Genomic DNA, 25,799 nt, shown 5'->3' on the forward strand with positions numbered 1-25,799 from the left:
GTAGATCTGCTGCTTCCCAGAGTTTGGATCGATTCTCGGCGTAGAGACTGAAAACCGATCTGCGCGCCGCTCTTGGCACATTTCGACAGACGTTGTGTTTGCTTGCTGGGTTTACCGAACTGTCTAAGGACTCGCAAGTTGAAATGCGGTGGCTATATCGTCGAGACTAATACTGCGCGTTACCTCGCCGGGCTACATCATACCGAAGAACAGCAACGGTGAGACTGCCATGGCATTCAGTCAGCTGTCGGCGGCTGTTAGTGTTTCGTCTGCTACTGCCCGTCTTCTGCGAGCGTGTGTTGGCGCCTCGGCTGTGGTTGTGCCCGCGCGTTCATGCTTTTACAAGAGGAGCCGTAAAGGTAGCGACGACTATGAGCGGCCGCCGCCCCAGGTCGACTACAGGACGCTGTTCCAGAATAGTTACAAGTTGCTGAAAGCAGACGCGCGTCAGTTTAGCGACGAGGTGGTCGAGGCGCTGCGCGGTGACCCCGCAATTTACGAACACGGCGACTGCGAAGTCTTCTGGAAGTTCGACGCCAAGACCATCGACGAGTGGACGGTGACCACCGACAGGGACAACAACGAGGGCTTCTCGCGCGCCGAGTTGGCGCCGGGACCTGCCGGCGCCGGCGTCTTCTCGGGCTACCTCGACACCCGGGTGCCAAAGGACGGCAAGGTGGCCGAGACCGGCTACTGCAACATCCGCTCGCCCCGGGCGAGGCGGCCGTTCGGCATGCCCGCCGCCTACGAGTGGTCGGCGTTCACGCACCTGGAGCTGCGCATTCGCGGCGACGGGCGCACCTACATGCTCAACCTGGGTGCCGACCAGTACTTCGACGTGACGTGGAACGTGCTCTACCAGTTCCCGCTGTACACCCGCGGCGGGCCCTACTGGCAGCTGGCGCGCGTGCCTTTCTCCAAGTTCTTTCTGAGCAACAAGGGACGCGTGCAGGACAAGCAGGGCGCCGTCGACCTGACCGGCATCAAGCACCTGGGCATCACGCTGGCCGACGGCATCCCGGGCCCGTTCCGGCTCGAGATCGACCACGTCGGCGGCTACGTGGACGGCTCGCACAGCGAGGAGTTCGCCTACGAGATGTACGAGGTGCCCTTGGGCTACGGGCTCGGCGGCTGACGTGGTGGTACTGTGGAAGTGTGTTGGCGTGCCGTTGTTGGCTAGACTTGTGCAGAAGTAAACGTGTTTTTTAAGAGAGGCCACGCAAGAATACTCGACGTGCTCAGCCCAAGCAGTACACAGCTGTACTGAACTTTAGCAGCAATACTATTGGTTCGTGCATGATCACCTGTGAGTCTCTTTCCCGTTCGGAAAGTGGCAGCACGTGTGTTGGTTCCATCAACGTTTCTGCAGCTTCGTACTGATTCAGCAGGAAGACATTGGGCAGTGCATAGAAACTTTTAGAGGTTGGAGTGAGCACAGATTGTCCATTATACGAGTAAATGCCCTTGACGTTTTTAAAGGGCCATTTAAAGTGGTATTTGACGTTTTCCAGTTTGATTTACCTTCTTAACATTACCTTATCCTTTAAATTTCATTGGCACAGTGAGGATGTAAAGTGTGTCATAGTCTAAGCTTGATAAAATTGTCAGTTTAGAAGTAATGGATGATGCATATCTCCTGGGCTAGGATGGCCAACTCTCGAGTGGACAAAGAGACTGGCGACCCTGTTAGTGCTGCTTGTCTGTATGTGCAACAAAGACGGCTACTAATGCAGACGGAGGTACTATGAACGATTGGGGCCTACAGCAGAGCTAGAACAACAGAAATGAGACCACCTATATGTTTATGACAATGTGACAAAACACAAAAAAGAATGTGCAAGTGGCATTATAAAAAAAATTATTATTTCAGGCATTACAAAAATAAGTTTTTCTGGTGTTCAAGAGTTGGGACATGCAACATTTACTCAAAAGTTAGGGTGGTTGACAACTCTACCCAGGGCACCTTTTAGTATGGGTTAGGGCAGCCAGTCGCTGTTTTTTGTGTTTTACTGCAAGCTATCATTATAAGCTAGAAATGTATCTGGCCAAGCCGCTTTCCAGGGCCAAATGGTAGCAAGGAAAGGGCACACTGTCTTGAAGTGAGACAAGAGTATAAAAAAAACCTTTGTGCAGGCTCTTGCTTTAAGTGTATTTTGCTCCCACAGGAAAAAACAAATTACGTATAAAGCCAAAAGACAATAGATGGAATTTATTCACAGGAAAGACAGAGAGGTCAACCTGAGCTTGTGCGCACTAGTTTGCTACTCTGCACTGGGGAAGAGGGCAGTGAAAGTACCTGGGTGACTATGAGAGAAGTGGGGAGTGCTTGTGTACATTAGACAGTGGCCCTACAAGAGCCGCTCGTCTAGTTTGGTGTCCTGCAGAAACTTCAACAGTGCTTCAGTTGCCCGCATTGAAGTTGCAGTGTCCGGCCATGGGCAGAGGATGGCGTCCTCCGACAGTGGTTGCCTGCAAACGCTGGCTAGGGAACTTTCCAATGTCCTTTGCTCCAGAATATACACTCTGCAATCACACAATATGTGTTCTAGCATTTCAGGTGTCTGGCAGTGCTCACAATCAGGGCTGTTCGACTGGCCGATGAGGTGTGCATAGCAATGGGTGAAAGCAACGCCCAGATGAATACTTTGTAGCAATGACGTTTTGCTCTGCGTAACCATCGGGGGCAAACAGAATTTACCATCTGGGTCGATCATATGTAGGCGTCTGGATATTGTCGTCGTGGGCTCCGTGTGTTTTTGTAAGGTCTTGCACGAGTGCCTTGCTCATAGAGTTGGTGTCAAGTCGCCACTAGGCAATCTGTACTTCATCAGAGGAAGAGAACGCCAATTTTGCTTCGGTCAGTCAATTCATTGACAATCGCACCACAATGACTAGGCACCCATTGAAACCTTATCATGTGGCTACCTAACTCGGCACTGTGAAGTTCAGTGATTTCCTGCATAAGGAAAATCAATTATTGTTTTTAAGAAATGTAGATAAGAATGTGGAGACAAATCTACATCTTCCACATTGCATGTGCAGCATAGGTTGGCACAATAAGTGGACACCATTCACGCTTCTACTCGCACTTGCATTTCGTGTTCCTTCACACTTGCCAGCACCCACCTACTCCACCCTCGCTGTCACTAGACTGGACACTCATTCCGTGTCCAGTCACTCACTGATACTCTGTCCCCAAATTAGTGTCGAGCGTTGAACACCTTAAATGGACACTAAAGCCAAATATTAAGTCAAGCTAAAGTGATAGATTAATGCTCAAGAATGTCTAAAGCATCACTATTATCGCAAACAAAGCTTTAGTTATTGAAGTAAATGCAGGACACGACTTGCGACACGCCCGGGACATTAAACTATTAGCCCGATGATGTAGGCAGTTATAATTCTGTCAATACTACTCAACTGCTCGTGTAAATAAAACATTGTATTGCATTACAAAACTGAATAAAATGCTGCCTGTCACTTTCTGTTTTATTTTTAGAAAAAACAAGCTCATTGGCGTTGCCCTTGGTGTGGGTGGTCGGAAGTTTTCGCTTTCGCTCGACTCTGTATCACCCACGCTTTCACGTTTCAGTAATTTCATTATCGCCTTGTCCTGCGCTGATGTTGCTGGCTCACGAAACTAGCACAAACTGCAAGTAGCAGAGAATTCCATGTCCATTTGATGTCACGGGATGCCCAAGTGGTCCACGCCACTTGACCAAAACCAGCTGCAGCAGCGAATTCGATGCTCTGTCTTGGCTCAGTCTCTCTATGGCCGCACATTTGGGTTTTGCACCAAAAACAGTAGCGCTGTCTGTCGAGTGCCATTTTACTCACCGTCGGCAGTAAACGGCGATGATGGCACGTGCAACATCACTACTCCCTGGTCGGGGGCAGGTGATTTGAATTGCGCTTAAGGTGTGCGGACCCTTCAGACGTGATTTTCTCTTAAATGAAGTCTTTCCTTGGCACAAAACAAGTGCTGAAGTTTCTGGAATGGTATTTTAACAGTTCATGTTGATTTAATATTTGCCTTTGATGTCCCTTTAGTAGAATGTGTTGTACGGCTAGTTGGTTTGTACTTGCAGGTTTAGCAAGTGCACACCTTAGATGAGACAAAAGAAGGTAGATGCGAGACGAGCGCAAGTTAACGCTTGTGTCTACTTCATCTAAGCTACTGTGCACTTGTTAGACCTGCAAGTGTGGAGCGAGTGCCTTGTGTACCAGGTCTGACCTGGAGAGCCAGTGCCACTCCAGGCAGCAGTCTGCAGGTGCGATGTAATACAGGAACGTAGCAGATCAACTCGCCAATAAACCCGCTTGTGCTACCTGAAGGCATCGTAGTTTCTAAGATGTTTGCTATGCAATGAACGAGAAGGGGAACCGAGGGGCCCGACTTTTGTTACAGTAATATGAAGCCAACGAAGAAAGCATAGGGAAAATTATTTGTAGGTTTTAACTAAGTGCAGGAGAAACGATTGTGCATAGAAAAACCTTGGTTTTCTTTGAACGTGCTGTTACTTGCTTTCCTTGCTTGGTGCATTTACTCATGAGCTTTCCGATTTCAACTGTTTACAGCCCGTACTGAAACTGATGAGCTTTTTCAGTCATTCTGCTAACATGCTGAAGCAACATGGGATAGGCGGTTAGGACTAATTTTGAATCAAATGCGGCGTAAACTCAACAGGGACCCAGTGCTTTTATTAAGCAAATGTATATGAAGAACGATATGTCCAACAAAAACGCAAAATCCAAACATGCATAGAACACGAAACAAGCTGCAATGATGTGGTGAAAGGAAAACCGTCAATTTTTCTCGTGAGCATTACATTGCAAACTGTTTAGAATTAGTGGTTCCTCGGCTTGTTATTCTCCACTGAGCTACAAGCCAATAACTTTTGTATAGGCTGAGCAAAATTGCTAGCACAAAAAAATTGTGTGTTTCCTAACTGCTGCCTGCATCACAGAGTGTGCATCTCTGCTTGTATTGGTTAGTCTGCCGCATCATTGGGCCATGAAAGTAATGGCTAATAAGTGGTAACCATCATGGTTCACACCACCAACCAGCCCCTCAGACATTTTGGGTGCTTGTGGTGCTCTCTCACCCATGTCATTATAAATGTGAGTCTCTTCTCCGCATTCTCCAATTTGCGACACGCGTCGTCCCGTCTGGCCTGCCACTTACGGTTTGCCTCTCGGGCACAATCTTCGGTGGTGTTTGCCATGCGTCACCATCATACTCGTTTAAGTTAGTGCCATTGCACTTTGTAAGTGAGCTGCTTTTCGGGAGTGGTAACCACACGTGGCCTCCCCATCGTAATGCATACTCGGCTATACCCAACTAGGTTTCTCCGAGGCAGCCAATGACAGTTTTAGACATGCTGATCTGTATGTATGGTGGATGGGTGATTCCAAAGAGTGTAAGCACTGTGCGCTTCAATTTTCTAAGTGCTTGTAGCCTTTGCCTTACGGGGTTATGAGCCATTGCTTTTTTTGCTTGCTTACGGGGGTATTAGTGCTTACACGAGTATGAGCCACTAGTGATGATAGTTTTTGTGTGTGGTGCCCTAGCCATATACAGCTCCACTGCAAAATCAAAAAATCGTTTGCTCTTGCTTTCGCAATGTTGTCATCAGCGCCACTGTAAGCAGCGTGGTCGTGACAGCACTCTCAGTAACACACTACTGATAATTGTTAGTTAAATAATGAAACATTGCAATCTCAGAAAAGACAGAAAAATCCTTTTATCAATGCACTGCCGTTCTGCACAAGACAATTGTGTGTAGCTGCACCTGCTATGCATGGCCTCCGAAATAACGTAGCCCATCACAAGTGTCCACGACGAGTTCTTTTGCTGCCATGACGTGCAACTTTTGGGTGGGGCTTTGCCCTCTTGCTTTCTCCACTGTGTAGCTTCCACCGCACTAGTGGAGGCAGAGAGAAAGCCAGATATTGGTGAGATAACTCAACCTATAAATAGAGAATTCGAAAAATTTTTGCAGCACATTGGTGAGACGGCATGCTTCAATAGTATGGCCATTCTATCATTACTTTGAGAAGTGTTTCAGGGCCCCTTTATGTGGGCATTGGACAAAAGAAAATAGTGCCGTGCAACTACAAAGGCTCTTGGCAGTTTCAATTATATACCCAAGTGCCACCAAATGTCTCGACTATACCTGCCGTGTATTAATTTTATTTCTGCTATGAGAAGCAGGCAACTCTTCATGGGTGAACTGCTGGCTGCATGGCACAGTAAGGGTTTTATGCTGCTGTGTCCAAGTAGTTTGTATCTTTAGCGACTTTGTGCATCTTAAAGGGCCCCTCACCAGGCCACATAGCAAATTTTGGTTATACTGCCACGACAAACTTCGTGACATTCAAGTTGCGCGCCCTTTGCATTGGGCACTATGCACGCCGTACAGTGGTGGTGTTCAGCAACAACAGGCAGCGATCTTCGTGGCACGGGCAGCCAGTTGGACCCGGCTCGCATGCGCCACATGCACGAGGTGTCACGCGAGGAGAAGAGGAAGACGGTTCGACCCCAGTTTGAGAACGCGACTGCCGCGGATTTCTGCACGACCGCAGTGACTTTTACTTGGGGGCACAAGTTTGCCTTTAATAAATATCCTTGTTTTACTAACATCGTTACAATACGCTGGAAATTATGTGCCCTCTGAGGAGTGTTCTACCACAACAATATTTCAGATTAATTTCTTAATAGCAGAGATAGAAATATTTGAAGTGGAGCGAACCCGTGATTTCAGAAGGCGAGCGTCACCGCCAACAGACACTGCTCCACTTGGTCCGTCTAGTCTCCGCAAGCAAAATTCCTTCCCTGCGTTGTCCCATACCGGAGCCAGAGGATCGTGTGACGAATACGTCACACGATCGTCACAGCCTGTCAATACTGTCACAGCCTTCTTTTTTTTTTTTTCTGTCTCGCGTTTTTGCTGCGTAGCGCACTTCCGGTGACGGTCTTGCACAAGAGCTATTGCATTTGTCCCATGTGCTGCGGACAGTTTTGTGCGCTATACACGAGAACACATGACCAGTGCAACAATCACGAGCAATGAGGCAGGTGTGAGTGCATGATCGTGCACTGGAACCTGGTTGAAAAGGGCATATAGTTTCGTTATCTGCACACACAACTGCATGATGTGGGAACAAGCAGATAACGCAAAAGTACATCTCTCTTGCTATCGTATGAATTAAACCAAAAGCACGCAGACATTTGGTTTGTATGTCTTGCTGTTCTTCTAAACTTTAATTTGTTTATTGAAGCAACAGAATAAACAAATAACTGATGTTGCCTTGAATAATTTTCGAAGTCACATGTCACCATGAGCTATGTCGCAACACTGCCGTGTAAGTAGATGCACTTGTGCGATATTCGTCTACTCTCACTGGCTGGGAGCGCAACGCCCACAACGAGAAGGGCGTTTGGTTTGAAATTTAAGCTCTTTCTATGGCACGTAGGGATGCAATACTTAGCAGACATAATCATTAGCGTGCATTGTAGGTGCTGCATTTGTCAGGACAAAATGGCTAGACCTGGTAAAGTGCCTTTTAAAGAGCAGAAAGCTAGTGTCTACACAACTCAAGACTTGAAGATCAAGGTGCCTGGAAGAATAATTTGACAGTGGAAAACAGAGAGCAGTTCAACATCTCGTGCATGCATACCTATATGTCAGACTTGCAATGTAATTTCTTCAGCCTTATCGTGCTTCAATGACATATCAGTTGTTTTTGAATGTACACAGGCGGAACATATTTTTTTGTGTCGCAGTATGCATGGTCACACATGAAAAGACGTCCTTTGAGTCTCGCCAATGCGGTTAGTTGGGAAAATGTAGGCCGATTTTGCCACGTGTGTTTGGCACTAATTATGTACAGTAGTCATGATGTTGTTCTTTCTGTGGTAATGCAAAGTAGTGCATGCTATTCTTGTCAGAGTAGCCATTGAAGGTTATTATGCCAAGTCTAATCTCACAGTAGACAGTGAGATGCATAGACTTAGTGAAAATTTTGAGAACAAACTGAGCTTTAGTGATCCTTTGATCTCGCATTCTGAAAGAGTCATCATTGGTCATGTTTGTTTGCGCCATGAATGCTTCAGTGGTGCTAGATTCGTTCTTATCCCAAGCACAAGCAGCCTTTTTATGAATGTTTGAAGAAGAAATGCCAAATGAAGTTACACTAATAAAAGAATACGGTCAAACCTTGATGTAATGAACCTTGAATCAGTGAAATTTAGGATGTAATGAACTATTTTCATTTCCCGATCTTAGCTTCATTGTAAACCGTGTATTTTTTTGCAAGTTAACGAAGTAATTTCATGGCACAGTTTCAATTTAGCAAAGTTTTCGGTCGTTTCACTTGAAGCCTGTATGGCTGGTAAATGTACCAGAAGAGTATAAAAATGTCGGCCGAGGCAGAAGTTATTTACAAGCCTCTTTTTGCATGAAAATTTGTACTGGCATTGATGCCGTTGAAGCAGCCGTGCCGGGGTGCAGCAATCCAGGAAACTGCTGTGCCGTTTGTCACATTGTTGGCCAACCTTCTCGGAGAGCTGCAATTTCCTTCAGCTTCGACGTAAAGGGTGAGGTCAACGCATGGTATCAAGCATGCACTAGGGAGGCTTTGTGATAGATCTGAGAACCGAGATCTGTTCATATTTGCCTGAGCGCATGTGACACTGATGAAGCTACGAACCTTACTTCGTCTAGTTTTTGCTATACCGTCATCAATGTTCCACCTTTCTGGCAAAACTGCATTATTTTTATTGCGATTATATGGACACTCCAGCAAAATTCCGCTGTCTTCATCTCCGTGATGTTCCGTACAAAGCCCAAGTGCGATAAGATAGTAGCCGTACACCTTGTGCTATAGGCACGAGGGAAGGCATGCAAAGGTGAGCAAAGAAGGATGGGGGATTGGTGTAGCGTCGTCATCTTGCGCTCATTGGGAAGTGCGTGCCAACTGTTTTGCAGGTGCAAAGGAGAGAGGAGCAGGGACATGTGTGCTGGGAGATGGGGGAGGTCAGGGTAGCGTGCGTCTTGGAAGTAATCTACGTTAGATTCGAAGGCTAGCCGACCAGAAAAAGCTTGGTGTGCACTGTGTTGTTGCATGCCTAATTCACGTTGAACCGACAGGCAGCACGAATGCGAATTCGCTCGCTGTTGCTGTCGCTCTTCATCATGCCAGTGTCCCAAGCACGAGTATCTGTGGTCATTGATTGAGATGTATGAAAGGGCAACTCCGGCGTTTTCTTAACCATGTTAGGATATTGTCACTTTCAAAAGGCATTGACAGCACTGTCACCGGCAGGGTGGTTCAATTTGCTTAGAAATTCATCAATAATTTTAAGTAAGCAATAAATGATATACTGAAACCGATACGGGTAGTTGCTTCGCGTGACATCACGATGAGTCACTGACGTCTGATCCTACACTACCATAATGTAAACACGCAGAACACACGCTAAAAATGCAAAACAGGTGGTGCTAACGCCTAAGAAGCGGAGCGGATAATGTCTCCTGACGACACAGGGAACTTTGACAGACTTTCGGAATTAGACGGCGGCGATTTAAGCGACGATTTGAGTGACCGTGGCAGTGTAGTCTCTAATGTCTCAAACACAGGGTGGCCAGTAAATAATCATAAGTCGGGAATGCGACCAATCTTTAAAATTCATTTTAAGGAGAACTAAATTACTTGCAGCCATTTAGTTCGGCACTGATAATCAGAGTACAAAAAAAAAACATATTCAAAATTTTATTAAGATCAGTATCAGTGGACATTGAAAAATCGCCGGAGTTGCTCGTTTATGCTTACTTCTGCACATGTGACACCGTGCTTGCCTATTTAATTAGTTGGTGAATGTTAACAGCACTTTATACAGCTGATAAAGTTTCGAACCTTACTGCGTATAGCTGTCCAATAATTTGCTGTCGCAATCAATGCTTTGCCTTTCACGCTCAAGTGTGACTTTTTGTGAATATTGTCATCTTTGTACGCTTTTATTTTTAACATGTGGGTGTCATCTGATTACGGCTCCAGGTACTGAGTGCTGTCAGCCATGGCATCCAAAATTTATGTCGCTGCGCAATGCGAAACACTCAAAGCTCAGGCACCGATATTTTGCAATGCCAGTGCCTGGAATAATGTAACTCGTAGAATCCTTGCCGTCTTTCAAAAGTTATCTTGGATCATAACGAAGAACCACGTGCAACCAAAGGTCGAGGCTGAAGCAGTAAAACTGAGGCAAACAAATGGCAAGCACTCTGCTGTCCTGCTTTGAAAGATCTTGAAAGACCAAATGTAATGCAACAACCCTTATTGAGGGAGCTGAAACAAATTGAGGAAGTGGTTTGATTCTTGCTGAATGTTGCCAGTTTGAGTTTCCTGCAGCAGCCTGTCTGGATGCAGAAAATTTTGCGATGCATCAGGTCTGCAAAACCTTGTAGCTCCACCACTGAGTGGCCGGTTGTGCACTCACAGGAGCAGCAGTAGTGGCTATTATGTCTGAAAAAGTAGTAACGGGTGCATGCAGAGGGTGGTGTATTGAGATTAGGCCTATAGTAATTGATGCAAATGGCTGGAGATGGCCTTCACTGGACATAAAATATGCAGACAGGAGGGTAATAAAGTTAATGTGAGCTACACCTGTATGGGGCTGATGCTGTGTAGTCTGTGATTGCACCACCCATTCAGTATGACTGCTGAAATTTTAAGGAAATGAAACACTGTTGGCACTCATTTATTATGTCCATCACAGAGTAATGAATATCTTGATTTTTTTTTTTCTGTGAAGATTACAGCCTTGAGTTGAAGGGGTAACCATTTTATTTTTTCTCAGTTCAGTAAAATTTTTCCACATTGTTCACAGTTGGATTTCATAAACTGGGATTTGCTCACATGAGGTTAGACAACTGAGCGAGCCTTCTCGAAGCTTGTTTGCGTCGTCAGAGTCGAGCAGTGGACACTGCTGGCACCAACAGGCAGGACTAGATGGGGCACCCTGGCCCTCGCAGGAGGATCACAGCACACGCTAGGCTTGGCACATCTGGAGCACACCACTGTTGTGCAACGCCTTGGCCAACTGTCTGGCTGGAAACCACTACAAAACCACCCTGTCTTTTCTGTGGTCTGCACTGAAGTACACGCAGTGGATGCCATTGTTTGCGTGTATCGACATAAGGACAACTTGCTAGTTTTCACGAGTGCACGCAAGACGAGTGCAGCGTGTCTACACAATGCCTGCATCGAGTGGCTTTTCGAGGTGGTTCTTCGGTTCTGTTGGCCCCACCACCTGTTGCATGGCAGTGCTGTCAAGTTGGTTGTCCCTGGAACTCGCAAGGCACACAAGCGTTGATCTTCGAAATGAGCAGGTTTCAGACAAACTGCTTCTTCCGACGTTCTTTTCTCCTAGGTATACCTGCAGTGTGAAGTAGAAAAGACACTGTTACATCTAAAAAGACCTTCCTTTCTCTAGTGCATAGCAGCTTCCATGCAAAGTTCTTGTATATGAAAGTGCAAGTGTTACACTGGCTTGCAGAGATCAACACTTTTGGTACCAAAACTTAAATTAGTGCCGTCATTACCGCTCACCCTGAAATTATGCAGAGCATTGAGAATGTCCAAACATCCAGGCGCGACAGCAGAACGTGGTGTATCATCATCGTGTCACCACCATGAGGTGCATCATAGTCTTCTCAGGTGCTATTTAGAGACTGTTATTTAACAAGTTAGGGGTGATTACCACCAGGTACTTGTAGAAGTGTCAGTTATCTTTTTTTTGTTGGATAGACTGCTAATTCATAGCCAATTTAGCCAAAGTGAAGTTTCATTGCTCCATTTGTTTTTGTTTCTCTTTAACTTCTCTGTGGGCCGTATTTGATAAAATGGGCTTGCCAATCTTGCAACTGTGACATTTTACATAACGCAGACATGTGCTGTGCGTAAAAATAACTTGAGTGCATACGTTCAACCCTTACTAATTGTTATAACCAAGTTGAATCTGAGACTAAAATATGTTCACTATATTTTGGTGGGCCTAAGCAGCCAGCTTGGCCAGACAGGAGATGGCTAATTGCTGGCCAATTGGTGTCCTGCAGTGCTGATGCATAATGCACAAACAATGCTTAGTTACAAGAAACCTTCCAACGCAATGTGATGGCAGTGATACGATTCGTGCGAATAATGCATGCTCACTGGCTAGCCAGCTGACTGAAGCTGCTGGCCACATCAGGTGCTCTTGTTCAGGGTGTGAGAATTTCGCAACTGTAGTACACATTTTGAGCTGCAAGCAAACAAATATTTGCTTCCCTGTAAGATATTGCATCATATCTTGCATTCTCAGTTTCTTTATAGGCAATGGAAACCCACTTATATGAAGCATGGTAACACAAGATTTAGTTTAATTAATTGTATCTTTTCATGATTGTGCCACATCTAAATGCAGCTGTTTTTTTTTTTTTTTTTCACTCGCAAGCAGCTACACATTTCTTGCAGGTGCTGCCATTGAGTGCAAAATAATTTATTTGGAAAGGCTAATGCGTGGTATGAAGACAAAGCTCTCTGGTTTTGTTGAAAAAAAATTATTATTTTCGTTATGAGCTCCACCAGAATTATCAGGTGAAGTCCAGTTTGCAAGATCCCATATGTGTCATTTAGCTGAATTTCATGCAGCTAATTTTCCTTGTATTCACACATTGCTTGCCTTCAACCCAGCACTTAAACTTGGTGGAAACTTGCAATCAAAACTAATGAATTTCCAAGATGTAACCTTTATGGTAATATCTTTGTTTGTAAACAACAATTTACCACCACCTGGCCTACAGATGTGCAATAATTAACACGTGTGAGGTCACACTCTACGTAAAATAGCAGAGCGTTTTGGCAAAATGCGTTCCTCGCATACCGCGCTTTGGGCAAACCCCAGGTGGTCAAAGTTATGCAGACCTGACCTGCCCTGCAGTTTTCCCATGTTAAAATTCACATTCTGACATTGTGACTATTGGAAATACATAGTATACAAGCTCCTGGGAAAAGATGCTTTTTGTGTATTGGCATGATCAGCCACCCTCCAGGGTATGTCATCACGTTTCGAATATTTTTCAAGTCCCTTGTATGTTTAAATTTTTAGCACCCCCAGACACTGACATTGTATTGCAGAAGGAATTGTAAGTCTTCCTAGTTTCATTAAAAAGTTTTGTAGGTAGCTTTTGCTGCTAGCAAATATTTAAGTATCGTGCCTGAAAAAACTTTTTTGCTTCCTTCAAAATATTTCAGTACTCTCTTATTTGCTAACAGTGATGAGTTCTGCATGAATAATCATTATTCATTAGTTTATGCACTGCTTTCTTACATATTAGGCTGTAAAATGGAGGTGGATGATCGTAATGAACTTTCAATGATTACTGTATAAACTTGGACTTTTTTTTTTTTTTTGATGTAATGCATTTGCATTATTCATATGTCACGAGTGCTCCATTGTCTAGCTTGCTTAATTGGTCACTGCATTAGTGTCATTTCTTTCCACATTTCTCCACTCCATTCACATGACAGTCATAACAATATGTAAGCAATTTCTTATCAATAAAATATGGTATTTTCAATTTTTTTGTTGCTTAGCATGGTACTATAAGGAGCCACAAACTAATTGAACAATTTTGAGAACTAAATAAGTTTTCCTGAAAAGTGGTGACAGCACATTCACTGAGCAGGAGTTATTTTCACTTACGCACCTTCAGTTTCCAGCTAATATAACAGTTAAATAGCACCTGTGACTAATGCTGACAATGTAAGCACGTTTGTTTTCGAGACAAAATGTTTTTGAAACATTGTCTTTTCTCATGTTAACAAGTCTAAACTTGCATAGTTTTGCTGACTGCAGTTCACCTCAATGGCGTGCATTTGAATGACTTGAACAAGTACTAGCACTTCACTTTCAGATTGCCATTCTTTTGCGTAAATGACAGTGTAGGCCCTTTGAACCCAAGAATGGCGATACTGATTTCTATGAGCCAGTTTTGTTTGACTACAGTCTCCAGAGGTGCATGACAGACTGGCCCGCTCTATTCCTGCGGCTGCTGCCATACATAAGCGCAGACAGATGTGCATTCCGGTTTGCTCTATAGGCAACTTCATTATTGCTGCACAACGTCAACACTCTGTGTCGTGATGTCACAAAAATGTAGATGCCATCAGATTTGGCATTTCAAGGTGGCCTCGTTTTAGTGTGTCAGTGGCTTTTCCCAACCTGCCGAGTGCTGCACTGTGGGCAGCTGCACTTCCGGATTCCTTGCAAGGCACGTGTTTCTGTAATTATGTGTGTGCTGCACTGAAGATATCGCACATTGCAGCAAATAAAATTAGTACTGAGACTTGGGCTAGTTGGTACACAGCTATGATGATGCAATGGCACGAAGAAGCAAGGACGCACAGAATGTGCACCACAAATGCCACCTGGAAACTGCACACTGTGGGGTGGGCCTTGCGCCTCTGGTATGAACTTGGTTGCAAATTTATGCTTGTGGTACACATTCTGTCTTTATGTCCTCATTTTCATTGCACCATTACATGTATCATCACCATTGCATTACCGCTTCACCAGCAGAGAGGTGTGTTCCAATTGATCACTTGGAGGCGAATAAAAAAAGGAGTGTGCCTAGCAGTGGAAGATTCTGCTCTGGCTTTGATTGAGATTGCATCGGTGAAAAAAATCGAGCCTTCTGCCACTGCTGCTATTCATGCTGCTTTTTTTTTAGCATCCAACAGGGGTCACGTATGTTTATAAACACATGTGCATGCCTGTCCGCTGCATTTGAGAGAACTGATGCATGGAAACGCACCAGGCCTTGGGAGAATTTAAAGGGCAGCCTTTGAAATACTGGACAGCTGTGCCTTGTCACTGTGTGAGCATCTGAGGGAGAGAGTGTACCTACGCCTGGCGCACCTGCGGCCAAAGAACCCTTCGTCGCAGAGACACCGGTTGTGGCGGATGCAAACGCCATGAACACAGCGCCGCTGGCAGTGCTCTGCAAAGAGGAATTATTACATGCAGGGGTTCAGCACACGGCTTGTTTTGCATGGAATCGCCTACGCCAGCACTGTCTACAGTGTTGACGCACTGTGGACACATACTGGACACATACTATAAAGGAGATCTATTTCTGAAAGGTTAATCAGAGTAGTTCGTGTTTTAGGTGAGGCCTGGGCACCGGCCATCTGCTTCACTGTGCTGTGCACTTCCCAGAGGCAATGGAAAGATGCAGTGGCACCGCGGATGGTGAAATGCTATTTCACATTTTGACACGCATTCGCTGGTTCCTGCCGACAAAGTAAGTGTCAGAGAAAGCGAGAGACAATTAGTGACATAACAAAAGTTTATAGCACTGGAGATACACTCGTAGTTCTTTATTCTGGGTTGCTCGTTTGAACTTGCGTCATACCGTTTGTGCCTCGGAACCAACTACGGCTCATCTGATTGGACACTGCGTCTCAGTGGTGCTCTAACTCGTTCCTTGCGCATGGACATGCATTATTACGACTTTAGCTGACCTTGAACCTACGCTGGGGCTCATTCCTGGGGCAAGGTAATGTCAGAAGTTCAAGCGCATGGGCTACACTATGTCGAATGCTACAAGTTCTGAAGGTGCTCTCCAGGAGAGTGAAGTTCGCTCTGATCTGAGTGAGCTGGAAGTTGAGGATAAAATCGTAAATTAGATGCTGGCTGGCATAGGGGTGAGTCCTTTAAAAAGAAAGCATGGAAGAAAACGCTCGACAGACTTCTGCAAGAAGAAGGTCAAACAGCTCCAGAGAAGTGCCAAAAAAGTCTACAATCATACGTAGGTCTTCCACGGCCATTAACATCTGCTGAAGATTAAAGCGACAAGTTTTCATTGGGTGACTACATAACTCTAATGAAATAGCTGAAAGAAAAAAGTGAGAATGAAGGAGGATGACGGGGAAAATACAGATTTTGACAGTAGCTCCCCTTTCACGGTCACGTGAAAAAGTTATGAAGTACTTCGGAGCAACAGGCATGCAAATATACTTGTATCGGAGCAAACGATGGCATTTTTGATACGCCCTCAAAAAAAACACTGCGCCCCATCGGTGAATTAGTCATATATTCAGTAAAGAAATTTTATGAGGACGGCTCAGTTAAATATTGTCAATTGGGGAAAATGACGTTATCTGCAGTCAATTTGTGAGAACTTCACGAGGAGTGGAAAAAAAATTGCAGTTTTATCTGTGTATTCTCTTCATTCACAGCTTTGCCCCTGCCACACTGCACCTCAGCCGGAGGTAGTTAGACCCACACTTTCTGCTTGCGTATGGCGCACTGGAACTTGATGCTCAACACTGCAAGTTTCATGCAAACAACAGAAGAATTGTCATCAACGATTGTTATGCCAGATGGAAAAGGAGGACTGCATGCACGGCTGCTGTTGCGTGAGCAGCGATGCCCTTCGAAGGATGCTGGAGAGCACACCACCAGCCAGTTGGTACTTCCATGTTCAGCATTGGATCAGTGGTGTCCGCTGCAGACATGAAACAGCAATCTTAAGTGGCACTGAATCTTATGAGAAGTGTTTAGGCATGTTACAAGAGCTCAAATTACCACTTTGTGAGCAAACAGCAAGAAAAATATTTGAGAGCTCAAAAGAAATTGTGACGAGTTGATTCTTCAATTGGAATTTGCAGAGAGCTTCCTCATGCGAGATGCTCCCCAATCTTATCGCTGGGTAAATACACAAGCTACATTACATCCCTTTGTTGCATGCCATTGGTCCAAAGAAATTGGTGCCCTCTGTCCAAAATCACTTGCAATTTCGAACTGTGTCGGGCATACCATAGCTGCAGTGGCTACTTTTCAAGATTAAGTATTGCAAGTACTAAAAGATGAATTTTCTCATTAAAAAAAAAATTCACAATTTCTTTGACGCTGCGTCGTCACAGTACAAAAACAATAAAAAATTTTTAAATTTGTGCTAGCATGCAAACGACTTTAGTTCCAGAGCGGAACCTTGTAACGTCTCCTGGCAGGAGCACCTTCGATGGCGCTGGTTTTCAGGTGAGGGCACCCGAACAGCTGTTTGCACGGTCACAAAAATATGTCGGATATATCTGTGCTTTGGGTGCCAGAGCAAAGGGTTGAAAAAAAAAGAAAGGGTGCTCAGCAGGGTTGGAGTCCATGATATCCCTGAAAGGTATGCGCAACTTTCGCCACTTCATGCCATCATCGCTGATGACTCTAACACTGGGCTCACCTCCTATTCAGCCACACAGGCACTAAAGACTTCCCCCTCCTGAAAGCACCAAAACCGGTCCCACAGCCTAACTTCTACTGCACCTGTTACACCTGCACGAACGTATTGATGTGGGAGTGAAACTGCAGCTCCTAGCACCAATCGGCAGCCCTTGATGCCCTTCTGAAATGCCAGCCAGCCACACTGTTTCCAAGTTGCCAGCCACGTGAAAACAGCATACAATCTTACCAGCCGCCGCAGTTGCCCCATAGAAGCCTGCAGCGCAGTGAAGCATGCCTAGGGACGTGGCGTGCGACATAAAAAATGTTTTCTCGCCTAAAACTCCGATTAAACTTTCAGAGATAAATATCCTTTGTGCACCCTTCTAAATGGTTTCAAGCATGCATTTTTACTTGTACCACGTCATCAAGCTACATGTGCATGAACATGAGAAATTTTGCACATATTTCGTTGTTTGTCCCTGTAACACTTCAAAGCTACTCTCCCCTCGGCTTGAATACTTTTCTGACACATTTACTGCCATTTATCCAGCCACGTGATGCAGTTGTGTTGTCTGTAAAACTTGTAAAAATTGGCACAGAATCGTCATATTGCTTTACCCCAAAGCACATCATGGGACAAAGTAGCGGGCTGCCAATGGGAGAGAATAGGAAAGCGCAATTCCTTTTCAAGCAACCAGCAGATTTTTAAGGCTTTTTATGATATTGCTACGGAACAATATGTGCGATCACGAAAAGGCTAGCAGTATGAAGACGATGATTAGAAGCTAGCGCGGGCTGTTGCCTTTTGGCCAAGCGCAGCGTATTTTCTTGTAAATATACTTGTACATAGCATTTCGTCTGCGTCTTCCTACGTAACAATATGACCAATAAATATTGGGCCCTTCGGTTTTCTTTGTTCTCGTCCATGTGGTATTGTATTTTGCGGTGTTCTTGTGCAACCTAGGTTTTGCCCACCATAGCAACATTCAAATCACTGTAAGAGACAAGCAAAAATAGTTTATGAGGGCAAATCATGCACCAAAATGATTGGCCACAATGTTCTGGAGCATAACCAGAGATGCAATGTCTTGTGTGGAATATTATGCATCACCCAGATTATGCATCACAAATCTCGAATCCTCGCAAGGTGTAACTAATAAATAAACTTGAATAACTTCAGAACAAAAACGCCAGTTTCATAGCAAAAATTACTCTTTAACATCCAGTGTAAGTGAAATAAAGATGTCCCTAGGATTGTCTTCTCTGAAATCGTGTAGACTGCCATAACTTTTGTATCTTTTTGACAAAGTTTATCGTAGCAGCTCCCAGTTACCATCATTTACCATACCTTCCCATCGAGTGTTTTCTGTCTGGACCACCAATTCAAAACAGAACCGTTCATTGCAAGAACTAACCAGCTTCTACATTCACCTCTTGTCATTGCTGTCAACCAGTGCAATAACCTACCGGGAGACATTGCTGGTATCACTGATGATGACGTGCTCACTCGCAAATTAAAGTCGTCTTGGGGTGCGAACGCTTATATGTACGTGTCTCATTTTTTACATACATAGTTATATTAATATGTGAAATTCTGCATCCTGCTTGTATTGCTTACACTGTTCACTGTGTATCCTTTGACATGGATGATCAGCCCAGCTAGCTGATTCAGTGTTCTGTTTTCTCTTTTACTTAGAGCAGTTTGGCTTTGAATAGTTTGTATGCGTTCCTGTTAGAATTTCTTTTTATTTGTCTATACCTTGCCTTGTGTATTGATTTCATGTATGTGAACTGAATCCCCCCCCCCCCTCACCTCCCTGATGTGATGCCCTCGGGGTACATGAATAAATATATGACTGATCAGAAGTAGCTAAACGAGATTTTATATTGGCCTTGAAGTCTGCGAATGCCAGCTGACTCGGAATGCCAGGCCTCTCAACACCACAATCATTGCATCACCACTCTTATGAAAATCTAAAAAAGACGCAAGCAGCAGTCGCTGTGCTAAGCAGCTCCACTGCAATGTATTATCGTGAGCAATATGAGCAGGAACACGCGAACACATGGCAAATAGCCTCAAAACCGAGTTAAAGTGATACTTGGATGGTGCTGTTGAAAACAGAGGGGAAAGTCCGCTAACTGTGCACTCCCACCGCGTCTGCATATGTCGAAAACGGCAGCTTACGGCATGTCATTGGCCGCCGATAGCCGATAAGTTAGGTGCGCAGTAACTTAAAGTGAGTAATTTTGTTTTTCAGTCGCGCTTTGTTATTTTTTTTTTAAGAGTGCAGCTCTTGAGCACCTATTTCTGCATTTAGCATGAGGTATTTTCAGGTATACCTCCATAGGACCTCTTGTATATCTTGTGGAGCGAATCGTGCCACGTGTTACAGGCAGATGGACAGGTTTCCCAGAGCTCTTGAATGCTTATGCTTCAAAACGGTGCTGCTGTTGGCCCCGCTTCGGTGCACAAAGTTATCAGTAACCGCAATATCAAACAGCTTTATCAATGTGCACTGGCTATGCAAACTTCTGCACTTTGTATAAAGAGACGCATGGTGCCAACAGTTATTAGGACAGCGTCCTCCTTTCCACTTTGTTTCCCATGGTGGCTGCCCATAGCAGAGTTCGAGGCTATCTGACACGTGCTCCTCTGTTCCAGCTCATATTGCTCACAATAGTACCCCTTCACATGGCCTAGCAGCTATGGTTATACAACCGAAGGAATGTGTACATATAAGCATTGCTCAAGATCAGTCTTCAGTTGAACACCGTGGCTCACTAACAGTGGTCACTTTGTGTTCCTGCAAGCGGCCAAATTCATTCAAAGTGGAAGTTTTGGTTATTGGTGACATAGTGAAATTCACTGGCCTGTCAGATGCACAAGTCAGAAACAACTCCTCCAGAGATGTAAATTTTAACAGTGGGACCGATAGGGAGGTGTTGTGCAAGGACTTTGGCTTGAACAGAGGCATACGATTTGTGTACACTTCAAGTATGTTGGAGCTCGGATGCAAGCATTGAGCCTAGCGACCACAGAACAAGGAAAAACTAGGAGGAAGTGTGACTTAATACAATTGAAGCCAGAACACTATTGCCCAGCACATGATCATATTGCAGTAGGTTCTAGAGTACAAAGCCATCTCAATGTGCACTCTTTGGAGAAGACAACAGATGCAGCAGTAACGTGCGGCTGCTGCACTTGCGCATTGCAATGAAGAAAAGTGAGAAGCCGCCAAAGTTGCATTGGGAGAAAATCTGCACCGTATGGTTATCAAAGTAAGCAAACCAGTACGTATCGGCTAAAACCTACTCGTAGAGAAATAAGCGAGAATAAAATGGAAAGGGCTGGCTTTGTGATTTGCAAAGGCCGGCTGTGTCGCATAATGGTCGCTCCTGTTTTTTTTTTTTTTTTTTTTCTTTTTCAATGCCACCTACACTGTATTGTTGTACATCTTGGAAGCTGGCCCTTCTGCACACCCTGCTTGATGGTCTAGCATACTTGCGCATTGCATTATAATTTCCAGCCTTAATTTCAATGAAAAAATAGTTTAGTAAAATTTCAAAATAGCTCCTTTTCTTTCTTTTTTGTTTGCAGGCAATGGAATCGGTGATGGCGTGTCACACCCACACATTTATTGGTTGGTACCCAACTAATGTCAATCTAAGATAATTAAGATCAATTGAGCATTGCTTAGGTAAATTTAGTGGTATAAAATGGTTTTGAAAATCATTTTTGAGAAGTATGCAATTTATTGAGTGGTGTGCCTTTTTTTTAAAATCTGTTTCACTGACCTAGCATTTATGCTACCTTGGGCCAGGAATCGCTGCATGGGAGATGACAAGGCGTGCTGTTACTCTCCATTGTTGTACTTTAAATAAAGTAGGAGCTCTATATTTTTGGACTATTTTTCATATGACCCATTAAAATAATTTCGTAGGGCACAGTAAGGTTATCAAGCAATTTTTTTTTTTTTTTTGCGAGGTTGGAGAACATGTCAATGAAGAAAAGGAGTGTTGCTCAGTTGGCTCTTGGAGGGGTTAACCACAAAAGAAGGAATTTTATATTTCCTGGTGAGACCCATTAAATCCATTTTTTGAACTCTGAAGAGTTCAAGGCACACCACATTTGTTTACTGCAAATGCAGTACAGTGGGAGCATCCGGTTCAAAGCCCTGGTGTTGCAAGGGGCCGTGACTCAAGAACCTGCATAAAATACAGACCTGAATATGACACCAGGTGAAATTTTTTAAGCGAGGAAATCGAAAGAAAAAATTTATCTGTGTATAATACAAGCGAGGAAAACTGTGCAAAAGCAGTTACTTAGAGCACCCTTTGATCACTGTCGTCCTTGGTTCCGGTTTCTTCAGACAGTTCCTAATTCGACAAATGTTCCCATCTTTTGCGCCACTAATGCGCGTTCGATATGCCGTGCTTCTTAAAAGCACGACGCACAAGGTCCTCTGGGAGGCTCGCCAATGCGTCTGTAATCCACTTGCACTGCATGGCTGGCGACGCCCGTTTCGGCCGGCTGGTCGACGTCACTTTGGGCTCACCCAAGTGCATCCGTTCTGCGTAGCATCACTAGAGTGTGTCCTTGAAGGCTTGTGATAACTTGTCAATGGCTTGATAAGTGTGAGTGGCTTGTGCACGTGAGTGTTGGTTGCGAACATTATGCAGCACTAACAAAACCAAAACTTTCAGCAGTTTTTTTTTTTTTTTACAGTATATCCCGATAGCTAGCTAACTGCTTAGTGCACCAAAAACATTACACATTTATGTGCATCACCAAGGAAGCTGTACTGCTGATAATCTCGATTGATGAACTTATTGTCACATATTTGTGGTGACAAAGAACAGCAAACTGCCGAAAGTGTGAGTTAAAATCTAACTCGCTATTTGACGCACTTGTAAAGCGAGTGCTCAAGTAGCAATAATAGCAGTGGTCGTCAAATCTAATCTCATTGGTCAAGTTAGTCCATTATTTATAGGTGTCTAACTGTTCATTCCCGATTAGTCACTGGTGTTTGCGTACATTCAAGTATACAACGCTACAACTTGCGACGTGCGTGCAATCTGATCAGATCCTTCACAATAAACAATAAAAAAATATCTTGTGCCAAGCGACGACCTGATAACTATTGGCAGCACAAACTGGTAAAAAGTGAAATGATGTATCGCACAATCGTATTTAGGAATGGCTTCGCCAATGATGGCCTAACGATGATGACAGCTAGTCCAGGAAGGGGTGATCATGGTCATCATTGTTCGGTGGTTATGGAGATGCAGCCTAACCTTATAGCTTTATTGGCTTATGCAACCTCAGCACATGACTACACTTGTACACAGGCAATTTAGCACACCATGTTGAGTTTGCACTAACGGCATGTGGCAACTCTGAGCTCGGCCACTGGTCAGTATTGCAAGACTTCCTTTTGTGTATCTTGACATCGCGTATCTTCCTTTTTGTGAATTGATGCAATTAGAAAGCGTTCTCAAAATGATGCATTTCATAATCAGTGGTGATTGTTTTTAAAGCACAATCTGCTATGGCGTTGAAGTGAAGTAGGCTAAGCCTACCGATGCCCTCAGCACCAAGCCGCTTGCAAGGTCGTTCCAAAAAGTTGCCATGCAGGAAGTTTGTCACTGCCCATTCCTGAAAGGCTAGTGTATTTCATGCTTTCCGTGAGTGACCAAGAAAGCTTGCTCATAGTGCACCGTCGCATGCATACTTCACCACTGCAAAAGTACATGCTTCAACTAGCGAAAAAATTATTCAAAATGTTATTTGTTGTAGCCGATAGTCTGTCATAGCTACATTTGTTAAATGTAAAATTTCTACTAGGCAGAGCAAACTGAAGTATGGTCTATCAGATCCAAAAGTATGTTGTAGGTGGCTCCGTTGTAACAGGCTCACGGACTTGCAGTTTCACTTAGCCAAATTGATTGGCAAAAGGCTGAACTGTGGTGTTGCACAGAATAAATATTTAGAACTGAGGTTAAACAGCGCAGACAAAACAAGGACATGAAAGAAATACCACGGACAACCACCCCCTGCCCAATGGAAATTTATTTGAAATTCTCCAGCCATATTATACCTTTCCCAGTATAGGCACGTGTGCACCAGTCATATATACATCTGCAAAATCACTTTGTGGATTTGCACAAGTTGTCACACAAACTAAGAAAAGTTTCCGACACGCATAATGTTAATTTACTTTTCAGTGCTCCATGCAAGGTTTCCTCGGTATGCAATCGAATGAAAATGCTCAAAAGGCCCCTGCGCACCACCAGTCGTAAATCTAGCTTCACTGGCTGCACGTGCAATGTTATCAGATACTGCTGAGCTGTGGAAAAACTTATACAGGACAAATGGGACAGTTTTTCAATGAAAGAGCTTCTCAGCACTACAATAACGGCTATGGAAGTAATTTAGCGGGACATTGTAACAAGTGTGTATGTACTCCCATATATTAAAAGACAAAATTCATAGGGAAAGGAAAAAGGGAAAGATAAATAATAGAGGCATATTATGTTCGAAAGGAAGGAGATAAATGTTTATAGCTTTATTGCATAAAAGACTGTGATGTTGCTGATGTATATATGACTGGTGTATGCATGTCTATACTGGGGAATGTATAAAATCGCTGGAGAACTTCAAATAAATTTCCAGTTGGCAGTCAGCGCTTGTTTGTGGTATTTGTTTCTCTGTGTCTTTGTTTTATTTGCACTGTTCAATCTCGGTTATTAATATGAACCAACTAGCCCTCATCAAGATGTTAAGAATATGGTGGGGCACGGCCAGTAGTTACCCCTCTTGTATCCTGTGAGCGTACGGGAAAATCTGAGGTGCCCCGCTTTGTGATCATCATGCAAGGTGTCCAGGATTTCTGGCTGCAGTGCTGCGGGCACAACAAGAAGGTAGTTTGCATGGACTGGGGAATTCTTCTTTACGAGGACACCCTTGCCTAAATGCCCTAGGGACAACGTTGGTGTTGCCTTCCAAATACTCGACAAGGCCTTTTAGCTATGGGATCTGCTCGTTATTGTTCAGCGAACTCTTCCGCGCTTATTGTTCCTAGGAAGGCATCACCTTCGTCGTCTTGTGGTGGCGGCTCAATGGGGGCACGTGATAGGCAGTCGGCATCGTAGTACTTGCATCCAGACTTGTAGACGACACTGAGGTCAAATTCCTGGAGTCTGAGACTCCAACATGTAAGGTGTCCTGAAGGATCCTTTAAGCCGCTCTACCATCTGAGCTAACCATCTGCTAGCTGCCTGGTTAGCTGAGATGGTAGAGCGGCTGCCCCGGAAAGGCGGTGGTCCGGGGTTCGAGTCCCAGACCAGGACGAATTTTTCTTCAACTGCGAGGCTTTTCTTTCGAGGAACCCGTATGGGTTTCCTTTGTAGCAATTTGCTACATTTGGGTGGATGTCTTATTTTCCCTTTATTACATACATGATGACGTTGAAAAGCAGTCTTTGTATTGTCGTAGCAGACTTTTAAGCTGTTGCTGCTTACTCAAGGGAAGACTTGGATTTATGTCAAAGACTGGTTTGGGAACTATGGTCGTCAGGGTCGATGCGACAGAATCCATAGGACAAATGCATTGCTGGTTTCAACAATTTCCTTAATGTACGCGATCGTCGCGCCCTTGTTGATGCACTTGAACTCGTGGCTGAAGTTTGTCAGCATCACTTTTGCTTTCCCTCCGTGCATTCGAGCAATCCCTCTTGTGTCGCAAATTTCACAGTTGAGCAGTAGACGTTGGTCGCCCTCGATGACACCTTCTATGTCTGCGGGTGTGTGGGTGCCGACAGAAATGACAATGCTGGAGTGAGGCGGGATGCTGATTTGGTTTTCAAGTACTCCTAAGGCATGCTGACTCGAAGTTCTCTCCGGTGGTATCACTTGGTCTGCGGACAGCGTTATCAACTTCAACTTTAGGTCAATGACTACGCTATGTTGATTCAGAAAGTCCATGCTGAGAATTAAATTGCGTGAGCACTCTTGAAGGATAACGAGGGTCGCAGTGTAAGTCCAGTCTTGTACTGCGCAGATTCCGGATGGCATTATAAGGTGTCCTCTAGCTGTCTAGATATGAGGGCCGTCTATTGTAGTTTCGACTTTCTTCATCTTGGCGGCAAAGTGTCCAGCGATGGCGCGAAGTAGACGGCTCCTGTGTCTACTAGAGCGGTGACATTGTGGCCATCGAAAGGCACACTAAGGTTGGTGGTTCTTCGTTCTGAATTGCAATTGGGTCATGGAATTGCACCATGGCTGCATCATGTTGTTCTTTAGCTGGTATGTCTTGTCGTCAGGTCGGTATTATTTTCTTAGCGTATCCTGGGCTTCGAGGCTTCATCGGGATGGCGGCCCGTCGTTCCTACGTCATCCAGATTTATCTTGAAGGGTCATCGGCGGCGGCGGAGGATCTTCGGTATTTCAACTTACAGCAACTGCACCTCCATTGGTTGCTGCTTTTAGTTTGCCGGATATGGGCTTACGGACCAGCCATGGGCTGGTCCTGTGTATGGTC

General features: G+C 44.6%; 2 protein-coding genes across 7 annotated transcripts in view; one reads left to right on the top strand and one right to left on the bottom strand.

The window, feature by feature from the left end:
* LOC126529780 (5-demethoxyubiquinone hydroxylase, mitochondrial-like) overlaps positions 1–25,799 on the top strand; it is a 52,556-nt gene that overhangs the window by 1,503 nt on the left and 25,254 nt on the right. The window contains exon 2 of one of the 2 annotated variants that reach the window (XM_055070007.2): positions 5–3,480. In XM_055070007.2, the coding sequence (XP_054925982.1) occupies positions 230–1,135 (906 nt within the window). In that variant the 5' untranslated portion in view covers positions 5–229 and the 3' untranslated portion in view covers positions 1,136–3,480. Of the gene's footprint in view, positions 1–4; positions 3,481–20,858; positions 20,902–25,799 lie in introns of those variants that run through there. The other variant, XM_055070009.2, reaches the window with a different exon arrangement.
* Positions 10,744–25,799, bottom strand: part of LOC126529774 (protein shifted-like) — a 384,912-nt gene continuing 369,856 nt past the window's right edge. The window contains exons 9-10 of one of the 5 annotated variants that reach the window (XM_050177290.3): positions 14,960–15,041; positions 10,744–11,437 (exon numbers count right to left, since the gene is read on the bottom strand). In XM_050177290.3, coding sequence (XP_050033247.2) covers positions 11,428–11,437; positions 14,960–15,041 — 92 coding nt within the window. In that variant the 3' untranslated portion in view covers positions 10,744–11,427. Of the gene's footprint in view, positions 11,438–14,944; positions 15,042–15,371; positions 16,551–25,799 lie in introns of those variants that run through there. The other 4 variants (XM_050177288.3, XM_050177289.3, XM_055070006.2 and 1 more) reach the window with 4 other exon arrangements.

Source organism: Dermacentor andersoni, chromosome 9 (genome assembly GCF_023375885.2).
Source record: "Dermacentor andersoni chromosome 9, qqDerAnde1_hic_scaffold, whole genome shotgun sequence".
Classification (NCBI taxonomy): domain Eukaryota; kingdom Metazoa; phylum Arthropoda; class Arachnida; order Ixodida; family Ixodidae; genus Dermacentor; species Dermacentor andersoni.